A 22,535-nucleotide genomic window follows, 5' to 3' on the forward strand; every position below is an offset into this window, starting at 1 on the left:
GTTCGACTTGACACGACACCCGATACTACAGCCCCGACCGAGCAGTCTGATTGTGAAGACAAACACTGTGTGGAGGGGGGAGAGGGTGTCATTTCCCTGATTCACAGACTCTGGGTTCCTAACGTGAGGGCTCAGGAGGAATCTCCAAAACTAAAGGAACATCTAAGGTTGGCAGCGCTACCTAGATCCAATGGGACAGACCCGATCTTCCCAGCAGGGAGCAGCTTCTGGGAGTGGGGAATTCGCTATCCCAGGAGAGCTTTTTCCTTTAAAATGCAACTTTCCGGGGGCATCCCTGCCGGTAATGACCTGGAGAGGACGGGATCTCCCTGAAGCCCAAGGGGCTGGATTGGGCCCCACAGCGCTAATGAGAATGCCACCTTGAACCACCCAATGACAGGTCCGCTCCGCTTAGCCGGCCACGACGCGCGGCTCGGGCGGGACCTTGCGGATCCCCCTGACGTGGGGAGGGGCAGAAAGTTGGCTGACTTGGTGGAAGCAGACCCGGGTTGGCTAGAAGCCGGAGGTGCCCGAAAGGCGGGAGTCCACCGGCTCTCACGTGGGGCCAGGCTTGGAGGGCGCCAGCGCGTCTGGTCCCTGCCAAGCGGGTGGGTTCCTAGCCAGGAGCGCCCCTCCGCCGGGTCCTGGAACCTGGCTCCACGTGGGGGAGGAGAGAAGGGTGGGTGACTTGACCTGACCAGCCGCAGTGGCGCTGCCCCTCCCCCTCGTTTTCGGAAGAACCGCAGCAGAGGCGGCTCTGGTTTTAATAGAGACCATCGCACCAAGCACCAGGCACTTCTGATCTGCACGAAATAAAGGACACCAAGCGCGGCGCGCGTGGGCTCCCTCTCCCCCACACCCACAGCGGCACGTTTGAGTGAAATGGGCCATCGCTGCCTCTGGGGAGGGGAAGATGGGGCTTCCAGCTCTGAGTGATAATAGTTCAAAAAGGAAGCTCCCCAACCCCCTTTTCGTTGTGGTTATCACAGGGCAATGGCAGAGGCGCGCTCTCCTGCTTTTCTTGATTAGCGACCTGAGCAAAACTACACAGTATTTTTAAAACATGGAAAATCGAAGTTATCTTAAGAGCTCAGTTTTCATCGTGTTAAACATGAGTTCTGGTTCAAATACACAGAGGTGGGAGGAGTGGAAGGGGGTATTAAAAGAAATCGGAAATGAGAAAAAAATTAAAACCAGAGAAGTTTTAGAAACATGACAAATTAGAAAACAGGCACCAGAGGAGTCCTGGGGCAGCTTCATGAATACGATTCTTTCTCCGTGTAATTATCTCAACGAAAAAGCATGTTTTCTGCGGGGAGAGCAAGACGATGGTAAAGACAGCGGCATCTTTCTAACGCGTGAAATATGACCATGATCCTCGAATTTCCCCGACCTGGGTCTGCTTAAAAAAAGAAGTGTTTGTGGCCGATTGTTTGTGAATGAATTTTGGAAGGTTTTTGAGAGTTCCCAGCTGGCAACAGCTCTCTACCTTCCACAAAACTTGAAAGGCCGATGTCCTTTGCAGGAAATGAATGAGTCGATAACATCTGACACCAGTGACCAGTCCGGTGACCCCAACCTTAATTCCAGTAATACTGGAGGCCTGAAAATCTCAGTAAAGACCACTTTCAAATCTTCCCCCCCCCCCCAATATGCGTAATTTACACAATCAGCATTTATTTTGTAGTGTAGGAAATCCTTTGCAACTATCTCTTATACTTGCATTCAGCTTTCTTTTGCTGTTTTCACACTCCTCCCTTTACTCTGATAAAAAAGCATAATACCGCATTGCTTTTTTTTTTTAAATCAAACTATCTGGAAACAAAGGACAGTTTCTCCATAAACAAAACAACCTGGGTCAATTTATTTGTGTCTAGTATTAGTAAAACCAAGAGTCTAGTCTCCATAGCATTTTTCAGCCAAATGCCCATAGAGGAGACCAATCTGAGAAAAATACAGACTCTTATAACAGATACTATAAAAAAATAAAAAAATTGTATTTATTGATGCCTCCTGTTTTTGGTAGACATATCAAATAGTTGATAGATATTTTCATATATACACTACATTCGTTTCACTTTACATATTTGTTCTCTCCAGCTGCCCTGCTTTTATTTGTCCATTGATTATATCAGAATTGAAATTATATATAGTAGTTCACATACATATGGGAAATATTTAGTTTTTAATCTTCCACGTAGATAAAGTGAGGTGAATATTGATTTATCTTAGTAATATAATTGCATTCATTAGGAAGTGGAAACGAAAAAAGGAATGGTTTATTGCACAAATGTGTAAAGGCAGGTCAGTGTAGGAAGTCGACCTCCACTGTTGAAATAACCTAAAGGAAATTTACGGTTGAAGACTGCAAAGGAATTTCAGGATTTAGAGCTTCTGCTCCACTTGCCAGATTGCTTGTATTTTTACACTTTTGCCCATCCCCTTCTCTTTTTACCAAATGTTCAACTGGGCACCTTGTTATTTCAAACAGAAATTAAAGACAAAGGAGAGCGATTTACACACTTTCCTGAAAAGCAACGAAGACGAGTAAACAGGCCTATTAGAGCAAAGAGGTTTTGCTTAATTGGGCAGACTGAAACAGCAAGTACTTTGAAATTTTATAAAACACATTGTATGCTCTGGGCAGATCACAGTTTGTTGTTTTGGCTTTTTATGTATTTATGTTTGTGTGGATGGGATAGGAGGGATAATGCCACTTTAATCAGAAAATGATTCAACCCAGTGTCCTCGGATTTTAACAAGGTATAACCTACCTTTTAAATGTTATGGGGGCAGAAGTGTCACCAAATCTCAGTTTATGATTGTGTAGTGCCTACCTGTGAATAGGATGTTTACTGACAAGAAAAAATGGGCAACGTGGTTTTATATTTTTCATACCTACCCAAACATATATATTTATGCATGTTCTTCCCCAGGGAGAAAAGGAAGGAAATAGGTACTTTGATTAGTATTTTTTCTTAACATATTAAAATGTATTCTTTGAAATAGGTGCGACACGAAGTACAGTAGTACAAATAACATGTGTTTTTTCCTACTTGTATACCTGAGAGAGGTCCAATGCCTAGGGAATTCGAGAAGGAACACGTGAAAGCTGTAGGCTATCAAGCCCGTTAGATATTTTTTTTATTTTATGTGTTTGACTCTCCCATCCACTAGTAGTGGAGATTTAAAAGTGCAGTCTCCAGCCCACCACTATTCCTCTTCTCTTTGTCTTCTTCCTCCTGTTTTTTTTTTTCGTCTTCCTCCTCCCTAGCAAATCCTCCTTTTCTCTTTCAGCCTTTCCTCCTCCTCCTCCTCCTCCACCACCATGCTCCTGGAGAACAATCGCTGCTGATTGAGGTTCACTCTAATGCTAGGCTTGAAAACTGGGCTCTTATTTAGGAAGTCATTAATCACATCCCCTCCCGCGGAAAGAGATGGCGGAGAAACCTGTGAAGTGCAATCCCTCGCCCCATCCCCCTCCAAAAATGTTTTGAAACGCTAAACCTCAACACATTCTGAACCATATTAAGGTGATATCGCGTTTCCGGTACGCGTTTCTTTTGAATATGAAATAGTCATGTGAAACAAAGGGAGGAACACCAGCGATTCTCCATGTATATGTTGACCCCAAGTGTGCATATTTCTGAGTAAAGTACATATAACGTTTTCCTGTCAACCTAAGTAGGTTAAAATAAGGTGATCAGCCTGTTAAATTCCACGAAGCAGTCGAATTTTGGCTAACGTGTCTACACGAAAATAAATACGAGGTTAAAAGGCAAAAATACAGTTATGAGTCAAAGGTGTTTAAATGCCACTTTTATTAAGGAAGTAACAACACTTGCAAATTTGTACATATTTTTTGTACACACGGCAATATGCGTAGTAAGGTGTGTATCTGTACAGAGTGCGCATATGGTTATGCATGCATAACATAGCATATGTGATCCTGTATACATATTTGTGCGTCTATTCACATGATATATCTCCTCCCTATGACTGTACATATATATAGTAATAATCTCAGTTGTATGTCTGGGGTGGGGTGTAACTATGTAGCTATACGTGTATCTCTACACATATGTGTATATACACACGCGCAAAGAAAGCCCCAAAATACGTCATCTTGATTTACCGTGAAGTGTGCAAATTAGCTGTAAGACAAGTTCGTATTTGAATTTTCTTGTTCATTCATAAATTATTTTGGTGTGTCAGCTTAAATTGAAATGGCGATTGGCTACTTCAGACTCTTGCCAACCCCTTAAGGATCCGATGTGAAATTAGTCGCAAGAAAGCATGTAATTGACAAAGTCACGTGTGCGTAGGGGGCCAGAAACTGAGGGAGAGAGAAGGGGAAAAATCAAAAGAGGGAAAGCACATTAGACCATGCGAGCTAAATTTGTGATCGTTCAAAATCAGGATGCTAGATTGATGCAGAAGACCACTTCGATCCAAAGGGAAAGTTTTCATCTCACGAGTTTGGAGCAGAGGGCCCGTGGGGCAACATGGCCGAAGGTTAATTTTCTTATTCTATTGTTTTTCTATGATTTTCTCTCTCTCTCTTCCCCTCCCCTTCCTCCTCTTTTTTAACCCCACTGGGCACCATTCTTCTTCTTTTTTTTATCAGATCGCGCAAGGGGGCTTTCTACAAACCTATTGTTACGGATTTCCAAAAATGTTCCGTACCGCCCACACCGATTCACACAACTTGAAAAGCGTTCAGGGAGCTATTGTTTGAATTGTTCCTGTACGATTAAGCACAGTTTCAGTGGTGGGATGAGTAAACGTTTGTACACCTGTCCCCCCAACTTTAACTGAAAGTTATTCCAAGGGGTGGGGGGTGGATACACGTTGGAAAATAGTACTGGATCCGCCGCTGCATGTGCAATAACGCGTTGTTGTGCAATCTGCCCCGTTTTTGCTCATTCCCTCTTCACCCCCACCCGCGCTTTGCAAGAAGAGAATAATTTAGCTGAGCATTTCTGTTGGAAAATGGGTTCGGTTCTAAACCAGCAATATTCAAGTAAAGTATCGCGTTCTGTTGTGTAGCATGGCTGAAAGTTGGCGTGAAATGGAAAAATACACGTATATACAGAAACGTGGGCTGTTCTGGGCGAAAGAGAGCGAGCGAGCGAGCATATGCTGGGTTTCCTCTCTGTTACCCTGGCTGCTTTTTGGGTTGTGTGCTTTTTTTTTTTTTTTAATGGTTTGCTCTGCAGGGAAAGAAAACGGGTTGATTTTGTAATGTGCGGGTGGGGGGTGTGTGTTTCTCTTCCCTCTGTAGCAATCCCTTTGTATAAGGCAAAGGACGTTTACCAGAATTTAACTCTTTGCTTTGCATCTTCTGTCTGTGTTTTTCCCCCCTCCTCAGCAGGGGCGAGTAAAGGTGGAGACGAGCCCGGGAAGTTGCCGGAGCAGGAAGAGGAGGAATCCCAGGTTTTGCACGGAACAGGCCATTGCAAGTGGTTCAATGTGCGAATGGGATTCGGGTTCATCTCCATGATCAACCGGGAAGGAAACCCTTTGGAGTCTCCAGTTGATGTTTTTGTACACCAAGTAAGACCAACTTTTGTCTCCCATCTTTTCCACTCTCCCTCCCCCCCCGGGTTGAGTTCAATGGTGATCGAATTACACTGGAAGGGAAACAATCTATCGTTCTAGATATTTAAATGCATCTGTATATGTGTAATAAAAATTGCTCTAAGAAGGGGTTTTATCTACATCCCCATTAAAACTCAAATAAGATCAGCATCCAAATTGGTGGGTTGTGCAAAAGAATATTTTATCTCTTAACGATGCAAGGCTGGGGTACAAACTTTTCTTTTTGAATTCTTTTTTTTTAAATAATCTCATATCCTGTTTTTAATAAAGTTTAAACTTTTCAGCTATGTCGTCTGCTCAGGAGCAGATAGGTCCTTCCCTGCAAAGGTGATAAAAAGAAATAAACAGAAAAGGATAAATAAATATATTCACCAATTAGGTCTGTTGTGAACATATTTTTCTTTTAGCACTTTTCTTGTAAAGTTATACATTTTTTAAAAGTAGTTAATCCCAGATTAGTTGGTGAAAAGTAAATGTAATAATAGGTTTATTTTGCAAAATACAGACATGAAAACATCCCTGTGATAATACATGACTCATCAAACTCAAACTGTGTGTGTGTGTGTGTGTGTGTGTGTGTGTGTGTGTGTGTGTGTGTGTGTGTTTTAAAAATCTCTTTTGGAAAACATATCCAGTAGTAAATAAGACTAAGGACACTGTCTCTTTAAAGACACTGAACATAAAGACATGTGTCCATTGTTTATATTTTTAACATACCTAACTAATATCTAGAGCCTTATTTTGTACATGGAGACTGTAAGGCAAATGTCTTCATTTGAAAAAGTTTCAGCTGCAAGAAATGTTAATCAGGAAGTTTAGAAAACTTTTCCCAAGATTATTGATATGATTTGTGAGAAACCAGTGTGCCTAGATCTCCCACATGCTTGTATTAGTCCCAAATTGCAAGAATGACATTTTGAATTTCATCAGCCTTCTCAAAAATGTTGAGTTGATCAGAGAAAAAGAAAACAATATCTGCAAAGTTTAAAGAGACCGTTTGTTTCAGGCTGGGTAATGGCCATGTCAGGAAAGCTAAAGGCATCTTAACTTTTCACGTAGTTGTCCATTTCCTATGACGTTTACTATGATTTGGGGGAGGTTTTGTTACATGATATTCTATCTTGATGGTCTAGTTTTATTCCACATATTATTGTACGTTTGGGCTCATTTTCATCATTCACATTTAAGGAATATATACTTAGGATGAAGCTGATAGGAGATAACTGAAACCTAAGAAACAATGCCTGCTGGCATGTTGCTTTGCTTTGTGGTGGCGTTTGGGTAGATTTTTGACCGTATTGTGCTCTGTCCACCCCTGCCTCCAGGGCCTACTTATCCATAGTGTCTGTTTGCATGTGGAATTAGGTATAACTGTGAAATGAAATAGAGCTTTTATTTTTAATGTAAAAGGAATACTTTGTTTTTAAATTCTTACACTTTCTGCTTTGCACCGTCAGGCATGGATGAAGCAGCTCCTTTGCTGCTGCTTTTCATGAGACTGAATTACTGAAATCATTGTCAAATCTGATTGCTATCAGTTTCCTTGCCGTTTTCCCCCCCTCTGAACTGTCTTTAGGTCATTAATTGCTCTTTGTGATTACATAAATGTATTTTATAGATGAAAGAAAGGAAAAAAAGTTCTCTTTGTCTAATACCTTGGTATATGTTATTCTCTTTGCTCCTCTAATATTAAAAAAACCCAAGTGTTTTAAAGGATAGCAGATTGATTAATAAAATAAAATATTTGAAAACGGTATACTTAGAACTGTGTAACTGCAGAAAGATGTTAAGTGATCATATTATGTGTAGGACTTTGCTATTGATACACACTTTAAAGCAAGTCATGTAATTTACTTACACAATGGAAAATATTCATAGAAAGTCAAAAGATAATCTAATAAAATTGTAGGAAATGTTGAAGCCAGTTTGTCTTTTGTGTCACATAGAAGATGGGGACATTTAATAAGCCAATAAGTGAGTTATGCTGGTGTCTGCAGGAGGAAATAATTTCAAGTGTAAATATTTGTAGATACTGTACTAATCTACATGTCATAAATATTTGTATGGATTTACAGATTTCTGCTGGTACACAATGCCATAAAAGATAGTATAGCTAATTGGTTTAAACTGTGAACCTCATTAATAATTTTGAATTTTTCCTCAAATATATGTCTTAATGCACTAATTTATTAGTGGTTCATAATTAATTGCTCTCATTACATCAAAGAAAGTATTTTAATACATCTCACTTTATTTTTTCTTGGTGAAATATTGATTAGATACAGGGCTTATGGTGACACTGGTCTCTTCTGTCTCCCAAAGGTTTAATATAATGGGGGGAAGCAATGCCTAACTCGGGCTGAGTTTGAATTTCATATACTCCATTATTATAGAATACATTGTGCTACTTGGCTAGCTGATTTGAAGGTGACAGTAGCCACTGGTGGACAGATAGTCACAACAACATAAAGCCCTTTTTAAATCTGAAATGTCATACAAAGAAGAGATTGCATGCTATTAAAATAGAGTCTGGTATCTATCTGTACTTTCAGTGGGCCCCATCTTCCAAAGCTTTACTCATGCAATTAGTTCTTAATCATTTGACTATTGAAGTCAGAAGGATTGCTCATGTGAGAAAGGGTTTGCAGTCAGATTATAAATTTGTCTGGCTAAATATTGCTGTATACTATTTTAGAACTAGTGTGTCTTCTACTACAGCACCTACTTATGTACATGGTCATGGCATACATACAGCTACCCCACAAACTTTTTAGATACTATGTATCAGAAAAAAATTGGAAAAACCCACTACATAATTTAGTACCTATACAGGATTGCTTATGTAGGATTGTTCCCTACAAATATACTTTTAGTGTTTTTTCTAGCCTAGCTTTAAATATTCCAAATGATAGGATTTTCCACCCCCTTCACTTGAGAAATTGTTCAAAGCCTAAGAGATCTTGCTGTCAGGAAGACTTTCCTGATATTCAGTCCAAATTCCCTTTAATGATTTCATCCTATTATATCCACTTCTATTTACTTGTAGCACTGTAAATAATTTATCTCCCTCCGTGGTGTTTACACCCCTCAATTATGTGTGGACTATTATCATGTTTTCCCTTTGTCATTGCTTAACTAAGCTGTGCATATTTAGGTCTTTTTTAGAGCCCATACTTCTTTAAGTCAATAGAAGTTCTGTGCATGGAACAGCTGCAGTATTGAGCCTTTAACTCTTCTTTTTAAGTTATTCCCTTCAGCACTCTGATTTTGATTGATCTTCTCCGAACTACCTTCAGCTTGTCATTATCTTTCTGGTAATGAGGTACTCAGAGCCAAACACATTATTTCAGATGGAAACATACCAGAGGTCTCTCTATATTTATATATTATAATTAAAGTAGAGTACATTTGTAAACATTTACACTCAAGTCCTTTTCAGCTTTGGTTTGCATATGCCCGTCCATGTATTCAACATCTTCATGTTGATCTTTTGTTTGAGCTATTCATTATTTCCAAAGGAAGTTATAGAATAGTTAACCTGTTTGTTTCTGAATCACTCCTTACTCAAATTGCATTAATGGGACTATCATTTATTTTTATAAGAGTAAACAGAATGGGCTGAATTCTGCATAGTGTAACTCCATTGACTCCAACAGGGTTGTACCGTACTGGTTTTGGCTCAGTATTGTTGTTCTCTGCACTTTAAATTCCACATTAGCTGAATTATAATCGATCCTGTCTTTAGTGGGAGATGCTTGTATTTATCAGAGGGCAGAGCTGGGCCTAATGAGTGTGCAATAATAGAAAATTCTTCTGATTCTGCATAAGTTTAAGTACAGCAGTTTAAAAGGTCTACAGTTCTGTAAACTAAATGGGATTATATGTGAGGTTTTAGCCCCAAGATCACAGTAAAAGGGTTGATGCTTGAAGTTAGTTTAACTGCTGGGATGTTTGTATATAACCTTTTTTTTAACCCAGGGGGAGGGGTGAACTCTGACCTACTGTAGGTCCCTTCCAGCTCTAATTATTCTGTGGTTTACCTTGGGAAAAAGGTTTAACTTTGAAAGTGCTTAACAAGATTGTTTATGTGGTCACACAAAAAAGAGCAGTTTTTGTTGGTTTTAAATGTAAATAGATGCAATTTATAAGTGTTTATTACACATGAAAGCTTCATAACCTTATATACTGTTTCTGAATTTTCAGATCCTTGTCTAGGTGGATTTGTTTAGAAGAGCAGATAGTAGGGATGTCTTATATTAGGGTCTGGTCCTGCAGTCCAAAATTATTGCCACAATGGGATTGATTTTTGCATAAGGATTTTGGGACCTAAAACAGGATGCTTTCTATATCTGCATTTAAAGGACTGGCATTAGCTAAAAACACACATTTCCATCTGAAACTTGTTTTAACTACTATTCTTACACTTAAGTTTACTGAAACTGGAAGAAATCTGCGGCATTCCCCATCCCCAGTTACTTTGTGCATTTGACCTCATTTTATATATAGTAAATTGCACTCTTTCCCTTGTTTTAGTGGGTCTTTCACACAACACTGGAAAGTGATAGAGAAAAAAATAATCAAAAATAATATACAATGTAACTGTAAAACAAAAGAAACAAAAATATTGATTGGGGAATTTAGGGGCAGATATAATACCCCAAATAGAATCTGTTTTTCAACTATTGTTTTTAATTACTAGATTTTAAGTTGATTGTCTCTTTAAGATTAGGCACCTGATCATGTGTTTCTTTTGTGTCCAAAGCTGCTACTAATGTCAACTAGGGCAAGCAAAGTTTTATTGGTACAAGAAATGCAGGACTTGGCATAGTGTATTACATTTAATATCTAATGTCCCTAATGTCAAGGTCTAGATCTTCTCTATGTAGGGGGGTACATCTAGGGATCTAGTACATCTCTTTCTTACTGTATTATGATCAGGGCTTGAAAAAGCTTGCACACGGTGACTTGAAGTTTTGATGAGCAAGAGGGGTGAATGGCAGACTGTTTTCCCCTGCTGCGTGCAACATAGCAGTGCCACTTCGGAGTACAGCAGTCTTTGTGTGAGGCTTGCTGCTCCTAACCTGGCTTCCTGAACTGTTGCTTGGGGGCACACAAACCCAAACCCCAATCTAAATAAAAATGGATGGAAGAGACTTGAGGAGCCAGGAGAGAGAGTGAGATAGGTGTAGGTGAGCAAGTGAGGAGCAAAATGTGTGTCTTTTGGCAGCAAGGGTATCAGAGGGAACAGGCTTGAACTCAGATCTGCAATAAAAAATCTGGGCCCAGCTATTGGTACTGAGACTTGCTCGGGGGCCTGAGCCCATTCATTGGGAATCTGGAGTGGCTTGGAGGGGCAGTCTGAGCCCAGGGCCATCATGGAATGGTCATGTGGGAGGATTCCAGGAGAGGTGGCAGAGTGGACAACTGATGAGGGATTCCTGGGGAGGAGAGCTGCTCCCTTCAAACCAGGGTCAGGAGTTGGATGTTTGGAAACACCTTTAAATTGCTGGGTGGAGGGATTTATGGTGATGTTTTAGTTCTGGTAAACCACAAAAAAATCTTAATGAGTGTTTACAATATGATTCACAGTTAACTGAACCAACCTCTCCTTTGGGAATCCTAGTAAGGGAGCCTTCATCTGTGATAAATGCCTCTGAGCAGAATCTATTTACATTTAAAGCTAACATCTTCATGCATTTTTAATCTGAAGACACATGCAGTATTGGATTCCATTGAAGTCAATGGAAAGACTCCCATTGATGCAAATGGAGTTGGATCAGCTCCTGTCATGCTGAGCAACTGTAAATATTTTTTTCCAGGCATAAATCACAAATTGTTACACCTTCAGGGGACCTACTATTGGCCCAATTATTTGGGACCAAATGCTCCTTTGCATGAGCAGAGGGGAACACAAGTCTACAAATCCTTCTCCAGAGCATACTTCTCCCTTCCTCTAACTCTGAGGAAGTCTTGCATGAGCTTTGGAGGATGGGAGGAGGACATTCTGTTTGGAGCACTTTTTACCCTTCATACAGAAATGGTATCCAAGCAGATATATGTGCCTACATTAAAAGAAAATCAACTTGGAAATTTTTGTTGTTTATTATTTGTCCTGAGTTAGCACCAAGAAGCCCTAGTTAGGGATCAGAGCTCCATTGTGTACATTCTACATACACCTAGTGAAAAGACAGTCTTGCCGCAGAGAGCTTACAATCTAAGTAAATCACATTGGTGTGAAAATTTTGTTCCTAATACAATTACTGTAACTGAAAAAATATTTCTCACTCTTTCTTTTTTAAGTTTACTTACCTTGTGCTTTGACAGCACATTGTTTAGAATCTCTTTCTCCTGTATAGCCAGACACCAGTGAAGGCAAGGTCAGACTCTTAGATAGGCTGAGATTCTCAAAGATGTTTGGACACCTAACTCCCATTGACTCCAGGGGAAGTTGGGAGCCTAAATATCTTTGAGGCTCTTGGCTGTACTCCTTTGCTGAAAAGCCCATTATAAATATCAACAAGAGAGCAGTAGAACATTTATAACATTTCTTAAGGGAATCTAAACAAAATAGATTTGCAGTTTGAAGGATGATTTTCCAGAAACTGGAATTTCTAAAAATGAGTCAATTGAATTATCAATTATATAATTTAATTGACAGTAATCCTTTTATGTTTTTCAAGGGTTATTCACTCAGGTCTATGCAAGAAACTTTTACCAGTATCATAATATCAGTGAGGGCTGTGTTTCTTTATGACATTTTTCTACCGGCAAGAAGCCCTATTGTAGACACTATCATACCTGTAAAATAGTTGATTTTGCTGGTATAGTTTAATTCATTTGAGAAACGGGTATAAGCAATTCTGGCAACATTTTTTGCTAGTATAAGCTGCATCTCTACTAAGGGAAGGCCAGTATAGCTATTGGGGCAATCTAGTCTAGGGAAGACCTAATCAGGTTCCAGGGTGACACCACTGTCTACCTGCCTTTCCTCTTCCCTACAGACAGAGTAGGTTTTTCTTTTCTATAGATGCAAAATGCTAGGACTGTGGGAGCATAGCTCCAGTTGGGGATGGAGAGCCAGAGTTAGTAGAGCTAGCTTTTTAAGGGAATTAAGGTTCCTCTGGATGCTGGAGATCAGTACAGTAGGAGAGGCTGCATCCCTGCAAGAGCCTCTGACCACAGAGGAAGACGATGAGGAAATTCCGCTACAGAGTTTCTTGGCCCTTCATATTCCATCCTTTGGGTAGATCCTCAGGATGGTAGAATCCAGCCCAACTCTGACATATCTCTGAGTGTCTGTAGTATCAGCCCTAAACTGTGGCATTCTAATGTATAAATTAAACATATTTTGCTGTTGCTTTAAAACATTTTAAATATGGATTATTGTAATGGGAGTTTCTAGATTATCCAGTATTAAAAAATAATAGTTATGTGTATTCTGATTCCATTTAACTGGTAGTACAAGAAAGCTGTCACTAAATTAGCTGTGAAATATTTGTTAATTAGTATGGAGAACATAACTCTTGAGTTAATGATCACATTTAGTTCTATGATCATCTCATTTCACAAAAAAGATTTATTTTTTCTCCTATAACTATGAAGATTAGTCAAGAACAGAATGTAGCAATATCATATTTTCATATGTTAAATATTTTTTAACCAAAATTATAGCAACATAATAGTTTAGAGCTTGGCCTGTATCCTTTGTATTTTTTCCAATTAAATGTTAGTGTTTAAGTTGTTATAATTTAAAAAATATGACTTTATGAAATGACAAGTTTATAATTTGTAGTGTAGTCATTTCCTTTGAGTTGGTTTCAGAAATCCTCTTTTGAAAATATTTTTGTTTCAGTTGCATGTTAGAATATGTCCGAGCTAATATTTATGTTGACGTGTTTCAGAAATCATTCTCTTTCAGGTGTTCATTACATTAAAGTGGTCTGTTTCCTCAGTAGTTACATTTAATATGTTTATGAAATGTATAAATTTGTTATAGTTTGTTATATAATGGAAAAATTAAGCTTAAATCTACATCCTGATCAGAGAGAAAACATAGTTAGATAATTTGTCCTTAAAATATTTGTGGGGTACGCAAATAAAAAAGTGAAAGTAATTCATTGTTTTTGTTTTATTTTAAATATAATTAATGAATATTAAAACAATTTAAGATACTTTGTTTTTTTTCATTTTCTTTTGTAAATCCCCTTTATTTTTCTTAGGGGTGAATATGATACTTTGGACCAAATTCCATTCACTTTACTCACATTAGTAGTTCCTTTTACTTTCTGGGAGTATTTGAGTGAATAAAGTCATCAGGATTTAGGACCTTATCAAGTGCTGTATAAAGTACAATGGCCACATTAAACATTTGATCTATTATCTATTAATTAGGATATTTGGCTTGTAAGAATCATTGAGAAAAGACATAATCAATATTAATTTGGAGCATATGGAATTGGCTCAAAAAACTGAGAATTCCTTCATTGTTTTTATGGAATGTATGCAGCTTTATTAGAAAATATTGGATATTATTGTAAGAATAATTATACTAATGAGTATGTATTTTTAATCAGTGAAGCTGACATCAAAGAAATATTTTCCCAATCGAGGTCCCCTATTAATGAGTCACAGTAATTTATAGATACACAGCTTTATTTTTCTACTATGATCTTATTATAGTACCACTTGAGGCTCCTTTACCATTTCTGTTATAACTTCCTATTGTTCATGAGTATATCAATTCACATAACAAAGTTATCCCTCAGCTGATTTAGCATAAATTGCTTTCCCATGTGTAGTTTTGAACAGACTAAAATAAATACGAACATGGTTGTTTTTGAAGTACAGAAGTCCTTAAAATATCTAAACTAACCCTGTGCACTAGCTTTAAAACTGCTCCATTTTTTACAACATTTTGTAAGGCGTTACTGAAAAGTCTTGGTCAACTTTATAGGCTAGTTTCAAAAATACAATATTGGCTGAAATATGGGCTTTAAAAACATTTGCTGTGTGTGTGCAGTAATGTCTCAAGAATGCTTACTGGACTTTTGATATTTGGAATGTACAAATGCATATAAGGCCTGATCCAAAACGCACTGAAGTCAGCTGAAAGACCCATTGGCTTCTGTAGATTTTGGATCAGTCCCATATAGATGTAATATTTTGACATGTATTGTTATCATATACTGTTGAGTTGTATGGTCTAAGACATACAATTTGGGCATTTGAAGACTTAGCCATTGTTGATGTGAAACTAGAAAATAATGAGTTGAATGAATCATTAGCACATCACTTCTCATTTCTGCATGTTGTCTTTTTTTTAAACTGCCATAAACAATGAGGTCAAGAAATCACATAGATCTATGTCAAAGGGACTGAGTTGAATCACTCAGAGAAATTCAGGCCTATTATACGTAAATCATTCCACACTGGTTTTTCTTAGGCATTGCAGCACAGAAGGGCTAAATTCTGCCCACCTGTCTTACATGAGCAGTCCCCTTGACTTTTGAAACCCATTCAATACCTATGCCGAACATGGTGGATTAGGAATGGATTTTAAGCCTACTCTCTGAATTTTCTTGCTGATATGGATTTAATTCAAACCTTTTGGCTTGGTCATAACTAAAAAGTTAGGTGGACCCAGCTATGTCACTCAGGGAGTGTGAAAAATCAACACCCTTAAGTGGTGTAATTAAGCCAACCTAACCCCTGGTGTAAACAGGGCTGAGTGGATGGAAGAATTCGTCCATCGACCTAGCTACTGCCTCTCGGAGAGGTGGATTACTTATGCCAATGGAAAAGCCTCTCCTGGTGGCATAGGTAGTGTCTACACTGTGCACTACCACTGTGCTGCTGTAGCGTTTCCAGTATAGACAAACCCTTAATGTTATTTAATCATAGCTTTCTTGTGGTTTAAAGATAGTGAACTGTAGTCTGTCCTGATATAGTCCCTGTGAGATACATAAAGTGTAAATTAGCAGAGTTTGAGCCAGTGTCTCCAATTAAAATTTGTATACTGGTCCTTAAAATTATATAATTTAAGATGTTGTAGATCACAAGTTCATGGACCAGACTGATTATGTAACTTGTTATATCCTGTTTACTATTTTCTAGTACAATATATGTGTGCTATGTGCCATCTCATATGACTAACGTGTCAATAGACCACTAATCTGCCAGTCTGCTTTGATGCATTAAGATGTGCAAAGCTCCCATGCTGATAAGGCATTTTTAGTTTTTTTTTCTGTTGAAAAATTACTTAAGCTCAGGGCATCCTTTCCCACAGGAAGGAAGGATGTCGGAAGAAATTTGTGCGATGATCCCCAAATGGAGTGACATTCCCCACCCCACACATACACATCCTGTTGATGGGTGGAGTTTGCCTCTCCAGTGGGAGATGCCATGAGAACTGCCCCAAACTTGCAGGTTGAACCATGTGGAGGCCCAGTGCCTCCACACCAGCTTTGATATTGTGCTCAATATAGTATGTTACTGTATGAATGGATATGTATTTTTATGAACACATATGGTTTTCTGTGTTTTAGTAAGTATATTTTTAACTGCCATTTAAAAAATATTTCTGCAAATTGAACTTGAATATGCTAATGGAAAAGTCAATGGATGTTATTTTGTAATTCTGCAAATTTTTTTGAGAACAAAAACATGTTTTTTTAATAAACTAATTAGTACATTGTTTTTCACTGAGGGTAAAACTCTTTAGGAAAAATCAGTCCTCCTGAACATGTTTTCCTCAAAGAAATCAATACCTTTAGAAATAGCATATCATTTTATAGGGAAGGTTGTTTTTTTGTATTACTGCAGTTTAATTTTTAGTTGCAAATTTTTAAAAAATATGTATAAAGGAGTTTTTAAATATTACTGTTGTTTATTTTTAATGAAAACAGGCCATACCATTCCATGCTTGCCATGCTTGTGTCTACTGGCTTAATCTTGCAGACTTAGTCACATGGGTAGCCCTGCTCATTTCGGTTGACCCATTAAATTGAGGACTATGTCTTTGCATAAAGATTTCTAGGGCCAGGCTCTAATATAGTAGTAGCATTTTAAACACTAGTCCTTTGGAAAAGCAAAATTAATTCTTAAGAGAATTTTTAACCTTCTGACATTTCTATAGTATGTCTAATGTTTTAAATTGTAGACTGATCAATCTGTTTCTCTTTTTTAATAAGACTATGGTTAGAATAATTATATGTAGGTATCAGTACTGAAAACAGTTTTTGTGTTCAAAATGATGTAGTGCTTATGTATTCATATCTGTTTTTTACAGTGTCTGTTTCATTTTGTTTGTTTAGTTCACTGTATAACTGGTATATGTACATTTTTCAGTAGGAAAAAAGTGAGAGCTAAGCAATATTGAGCTCATTAGATCCGCTGTGAAATATAGCTATAATATGTTATATTCTCTTGAGAAATATTGAGCTAATCAACATGAAATGATTGCCTTCTGGTGTATCATGATATCATTATTTTGTAGAAAGATTAATATAGTCCACTTGTTAAATGATTATAAAATTTGAAATAATTTTCTAAAGCAAAAATGATTAACGCATCTTAATTTGACTTTTTTCCTTAATTAAAGGACCTATTGAAGGTCCAGAACATTTTAGTTAGACTTTAAGGGCCCCGTCTTGTTGAAATCAAAGAGGGTAAAATCCTGGCTTCTTTAAAATAGTGGCAGAAATACCCATTGACTTCAGTGGGGCCAGGATTTCACCCAAGGATTTTTTGCAGTGACTTCAGTGAGGAAAATGAGGCCTTAAAACACAAGTTTCCTATCAAATAAGCATTTAGGTTTCTTTATATATTGGGGGTGATTACTCAGTATAGCTCTGTCTATTTCCAATGGGAGTTTAGTAGCAAGCGCTTTCACAGCCTTTAAGTAGCAGAATGAAAAGGAGATTAATTGTGTAGCCATTTCATTTGCATGAACGTAAGTTTATATATATATATATATAATGTAGCACGTTTAGCTGTGCATGTGCATCAAAGGTAGCGTATGACCCTCTCATGTTTACATCTTATGTGAGAGAAATTGCTCCATTGGCTTCCTTTGTTTTGTTCCACCAGGTTCTTAATGGTTAGTTCGAATGCAGCATCACCTTTGTGGGTATGTAAGTTTGGAATTCTTAGGGTTTCAAATAGACAATAAATATTCTCAAGTCAGCCTTCTTTGAAATAATCTAGCAGAATATAGATTTATAAAAATCTACATTTTAAGAGAAAGAATCCCATTAGTATTTTGTTGCAAGACTAATATATTTACTGTCTGTTGTTTGTATAACTTTTTTGTCCAACACTGTGTATTTAATTTGGAGTATACAACTCATTATTAGGCACTTCTATGAGGCACAGTTGCATCACTGCCAAATTGTAGAAAATGATAGAAAGATAGCTAGTTCCCTTAATCTCTGTGGAAGAAGATTATCAAATAACATATAGTTTATTCAGAACTATGGTTGATTTTGCCTGTTAGAAGATACTAAATATTACATTACTATAGTAAAAAAAGAGTTTGGACATATTTTATTAAAGAAAATATTTTCTTTGCCAAGAACACTTGTTCACTTCACTGTCTGGTTTCCATGAAGCAAATGATGAGAAACAGTAGTAGGAGATCTGTACAAAACTTTCCAGACATATTTATAATACTGTATCAATTTTTATCTTAAAAATGACAGTAGAATTGTATTTGTCAAAAGCTAGTAAAATAAATCCAAATGATAGCCAAAATAAACCAGTTTAAACATTACTGATCTGCATTGCTTAATATAAAAATGATGTGTGTATTAAATGTTTATTTTTTAAAAGAACATTTTGCATCTTTCAAAGCCTCACTGAATGAATATGTCTAACCATCTTTGCTATTTGTAGTTTTTGATCATGCAGCATGCTGTGTAAAGTAATTGAAGAGACCATACTTATTTTCAGGTGGATTTTATATTGGTCAGTGCCATTTCATGACCATTGCATTCCCAAAGCAATATAATAACTTTTGGTCCATTACTGATTGTAGATACTCTGGGCCTGAATCTCCACTTACACCTTTTTTATGCTCGATAGCTCTATTGATTGCAATGGTGTACTACACAGATGAGTGTGGAGCATCAGACCCTCTGTTTTCACCCTCTGGCTTCATACACAGATCTATCTATGATTTCTTTCATCTAAATGTTTTATTTATTCCTCATTCACTGTGTGATGTTCATATTCAAGTAGCACATGTTTTTCAGCCTATATAAAACTGGCTTAGTTTCCTGCTGCCTTTATAATGTGGGTGCTGCAATCTAAGCAGGTTAAACACTGTTAGTAACTCCATTGGTTCAAAAGGATATTTGAATTGAATTACTTTAAGAATAGTTTCCACTTAAGCATATTTTTCTCCAAAGATGTCACTTTGAACTGTATGAATAATAGCTGATTATAACCAAAACTAAAATAATGAACAGAACACCTGGAATCCTTTTGTCAGCTCTTCAATGTTTCTTTTTAAAATATTGATTAAGTGGCATGATTGATTCAAAGACACAATCGGGCCAATCCTGCTCCTGTTCAAGTTAGTGGCAAAACCATTGACTGCAGAGGAAGCAGGATTGGGTCCCTAATTTGACTTTTTAAAATGAATGATTTAAAAACAAAGAATAGTTTTGCATGAACCATGAGCCAGTTTAAGGTTTTAACAAGAAGAAACAGATACTCATTTTAAAAGGAGGCATATAATATATTGCAGTTTTCTAACAGATATAATACACCTGGGCGTTCAATGAACTTACAAAAATCACACTGAATTTATTTATGTAAGAACGGAGTAATTCAGAGGTTAAGTTGTAAACAGAGTCTGCATGCAGATGCATTTGGATGTGTGCCTCCTTAACAGTTTCCTCCCCCACTCCATTGAAGAATTCTGAATGGTGAGGAATTTGCACCCTTTTGGCTCAGGTTGCAGTCTCTCTTGATCAAACCAGGGAAGCCAGGGTCAGGGGCGGGCTATTCATTGCCTATCACTTCCTTGGGCCATTTATAACCCAGTCCTCTGCCTCTAGTTAATAGTGCTAGTGATTGATGTAGAAGATTCAAAGATTCTCTTTTTATTAGTCTCTTAATATGGTTTAAAGTGTTTTAAAAGGCAGCTAATTTAGCAGATGATACAGTACTGAAAATACTTAATGTCTGTGAGAATCCAAATAATGATATCTCACATATGGGATTGTTCTGAGGATCTGCCTCGTTCTAGAAGGCAGTACTTTTTAAAGTTAAAATGCATAGGGTAAAATTTGGTTATTTCATAAAGTGAAATGGCTATATATTTTTCAACGTGATTTAGAGGGAAACATTATCCAAATATTAGTGCAGTGAGAATATAGGTTATCTTGTTTTTCCATTGTAAAGACCCAGTGTGACCAACTGCAGAATAATTAAAGATAGATTGCTGTAAATACGGCTTAGAGATTTAATACATAAAAATAAAACAAATCAGGATTTATTCGAGTATAGTCATTTTTTTTCTTCAAAAGTTTGGTTATATTTATGCTGACACTTAGAACAATAGTAGCATATGTTTATATGAAGCACTATTAATGATGTAACCACTTTTAAACTGAACCTAGGTTTAAACAAACACCCAACACTTTGTTCTTATCTTTGCATCCCAAATAAAGTATACAGCCTTTATTTCAAGACTTTAGGACCACCCAACAGCCTGGTCATCGGATACTCCTATTTATTCAAGAAGCTCCTGAAGTGTATACAGTGCTGAGTGGGGGGATGGTATTTTTTTAAAAATAAAGATGGCAGCACTGTAGAGGTGATTTTCAAAAACAAAGAGGCTTCATTGTTTCTAAATTGTAAATGATGCCCCAGTAGAACTGTTCCTGTTGTAGTTCTGCCTTGTGTAAAATGCCTGTTGTTTTCATGGGAGTGCTGTTGCAAGTAGACCTGGGGGGTGGATGCTGTTTTCATGTTTTTTTGGTGCATTCAGAAGGTTAAAGTGGGCCCCCATTAAGATTAACCTCAGCCCATTACCGCTTTTTGGCATGCAGGCCCCACCCATGAATAGCCCCGGACAGCTAATACCAAGCTTTTGTTTCTCTTTCAGAAAGGTTTTGGGTGTTCCCCCCGCCCCCCTCCAGAAAGGAAAGAAAACGTTTCTTTCGTTCACTGCTTTAGTCATGTGACTTCCCTTTTAGTGAGTCAGAGATAGGGTTGAAGGTGAATCAGAATGAATCAGACATTAGAAATCCAATTTTAGCATTTATAACAATTTTGGTTGAAATGGATCATATGGAATTCATAACACAGGATGCATGCTTACAATAATTGATGTTTATCTTGAAATGCAGCTCCTTGTTTAAAACCATGCTTTTATTTTAGTAATGCTTAGGATGTGTAACTCAAGATAGTAATGTTAAAAATTACTAATCCTTTGCATCTTTCTAAACTTTGCATTGTAGAGTTGTGCTGAGCTTAGGAGGAAAATGTTTCCTATTCCGTTTTCTAGCTACCTTTGAGGTTACTGAATGTTACCATATTTTCTCAGAACGCACATGGTAACTGAGATGGGGGAGGGGTACCCACCCACCTAGCTTTTGTGTGGGGGTTGGGATCGCTTTTAATGTCAAAGAGAAATCTGATGATAAACACATTTTAACAGCAGTATTGTGGTGCCTTATTCCTGTTTGTTTATACTACAAACATAAATCCTATTAAAAAGGAAAAAGTTATAATTTTATAATGATAAGATATGATTGATTTGCTTGGGTTTTTTTGGTTCAAAATAAACACAAGTATACTTTTCTGGAGGCATGTGTGCAGTTATGGTGAAAAGTTAGAAATTCTCTGGCTTCTTCAGTCCTCAAATCAGTAACTAGATTTCTTCCTATTTATTAAGTAAAATGTGTGCTGCTAAAGAAGGATATTTTAATTTCGTATTTTAGAGCTTTGAGTATTTTTTCTGTAAATTTTACTCGGTAAACATAAAGCCATAACTTTTCATCAACAACAAAATACCCATTATTTCTATCTGAAGCAAATGTTTTAATCCTATATGTTTTTATAAAATGTTCTTGAGCTTCCTTTTGATTTTGTACCTTACACTTTTCTGCTAAATTATTTCTTAGTTTCTTTTAATGCTGTAACACAAACAGCAAGAAAGCCGTTGTCATATACTCCCTAACATTTTTTGCTCTTGTTTGATTTGAAGGAAAAAATGGTCTTCTCACATGAGAGAGCTTCAAATAGATTAATTATTGTAGGACTTAATCCTGCAAACATTTACACTTTTGAGTAAGGACTACTTATGTAAACAAGAGGTTTCTAGATTAAGTTTTTAAAGATATAACAGTTTTAGATCTAAATAATTATTGGACACAGGGTCCATTGCTGCAATCTCTCTAGGCAAAATTCCTGTTGGGATTAATGGGAATTTTCTCTGTGTAAGGACTGTAATATCAGGCCCTAAATGCTTGTGAATTAAATAAATAAGGGGGAGGAGAGGACATCATTATTCTCTCTTTTAAAAATGCTTCATCCACACTGAGAATTCTGTTATAAGGAAAGTCTCATTAAGATACATTTTCTAAAATAGACTTTGATCCGTTGATTTTCATTGTGTGCAGGGGGTTGCGTTAGCAGATCCTGACACAGGACTGAGGTTGTAACTATTTTAATATTAAAGTATGAGCAAAGCTTTCTGAATTTCTTAGTAGAACAGACAAAGCTTAGTAGAACAGACAAATTTGTGTGCATCAGTGTATTCAAATGTGCTGTTAGAGCTCAAAAGGCAGTAATGATGATGTAATCATTATGGGACAGATTCTCAGTTGGCATAAATTAGTGTAGTTCCACAAATTTCAATGGGATTGTGTCAGTTTACACTAAGTGAGGATCTAGCTCTCTGTACTCTCATCATGACCCTGATA

General features: G+C 37.3%; 1 protein-coding gene across 8 annotated transcripts in view; it reads left to right on the forward strand.

The window, feature by feature from the left end:
- Positions 1–22,535, forward strand: part of LIN28B (lin-28 homolog B) — a 130,573-nt gene that overhangs the window by 15,762 nt on the left and 92,276 nt on the right. For 2 of the 8 annotated variants that reach the window (XM_065588269.1, XM_005287706.4), the window contains exon 3: positions 5,372–5,556. In XM_065588269.1, the coding sequence (XP_065444341.1) occupies positions 5,372–5,556 (185 nt within the window). Of the gene's footprint in view, positions 1–4,224; positions 4,516–4,779; positions 5,024–5,371; positions 5,557–22,535 lie in introns of those variants that run through there. The other 6 variants (XM_065588270.1, XM_042857652.2, XM_024102482.3 and 3 more) reach the window with 5 other exon arrangements.

Source organism: Chrysemys picta, chromosome 3, assembly GCF_011386835.1.
Source record: "Chrysemys picta bellii isolate R12L10 chromosome 3, ASM1138683v2, whole genome shotgun sequence".
NCBI lineage: Eukaryota > Metazoa > Chordata > Testudines > Emydidae > Chrysemys > Chrysemys picta.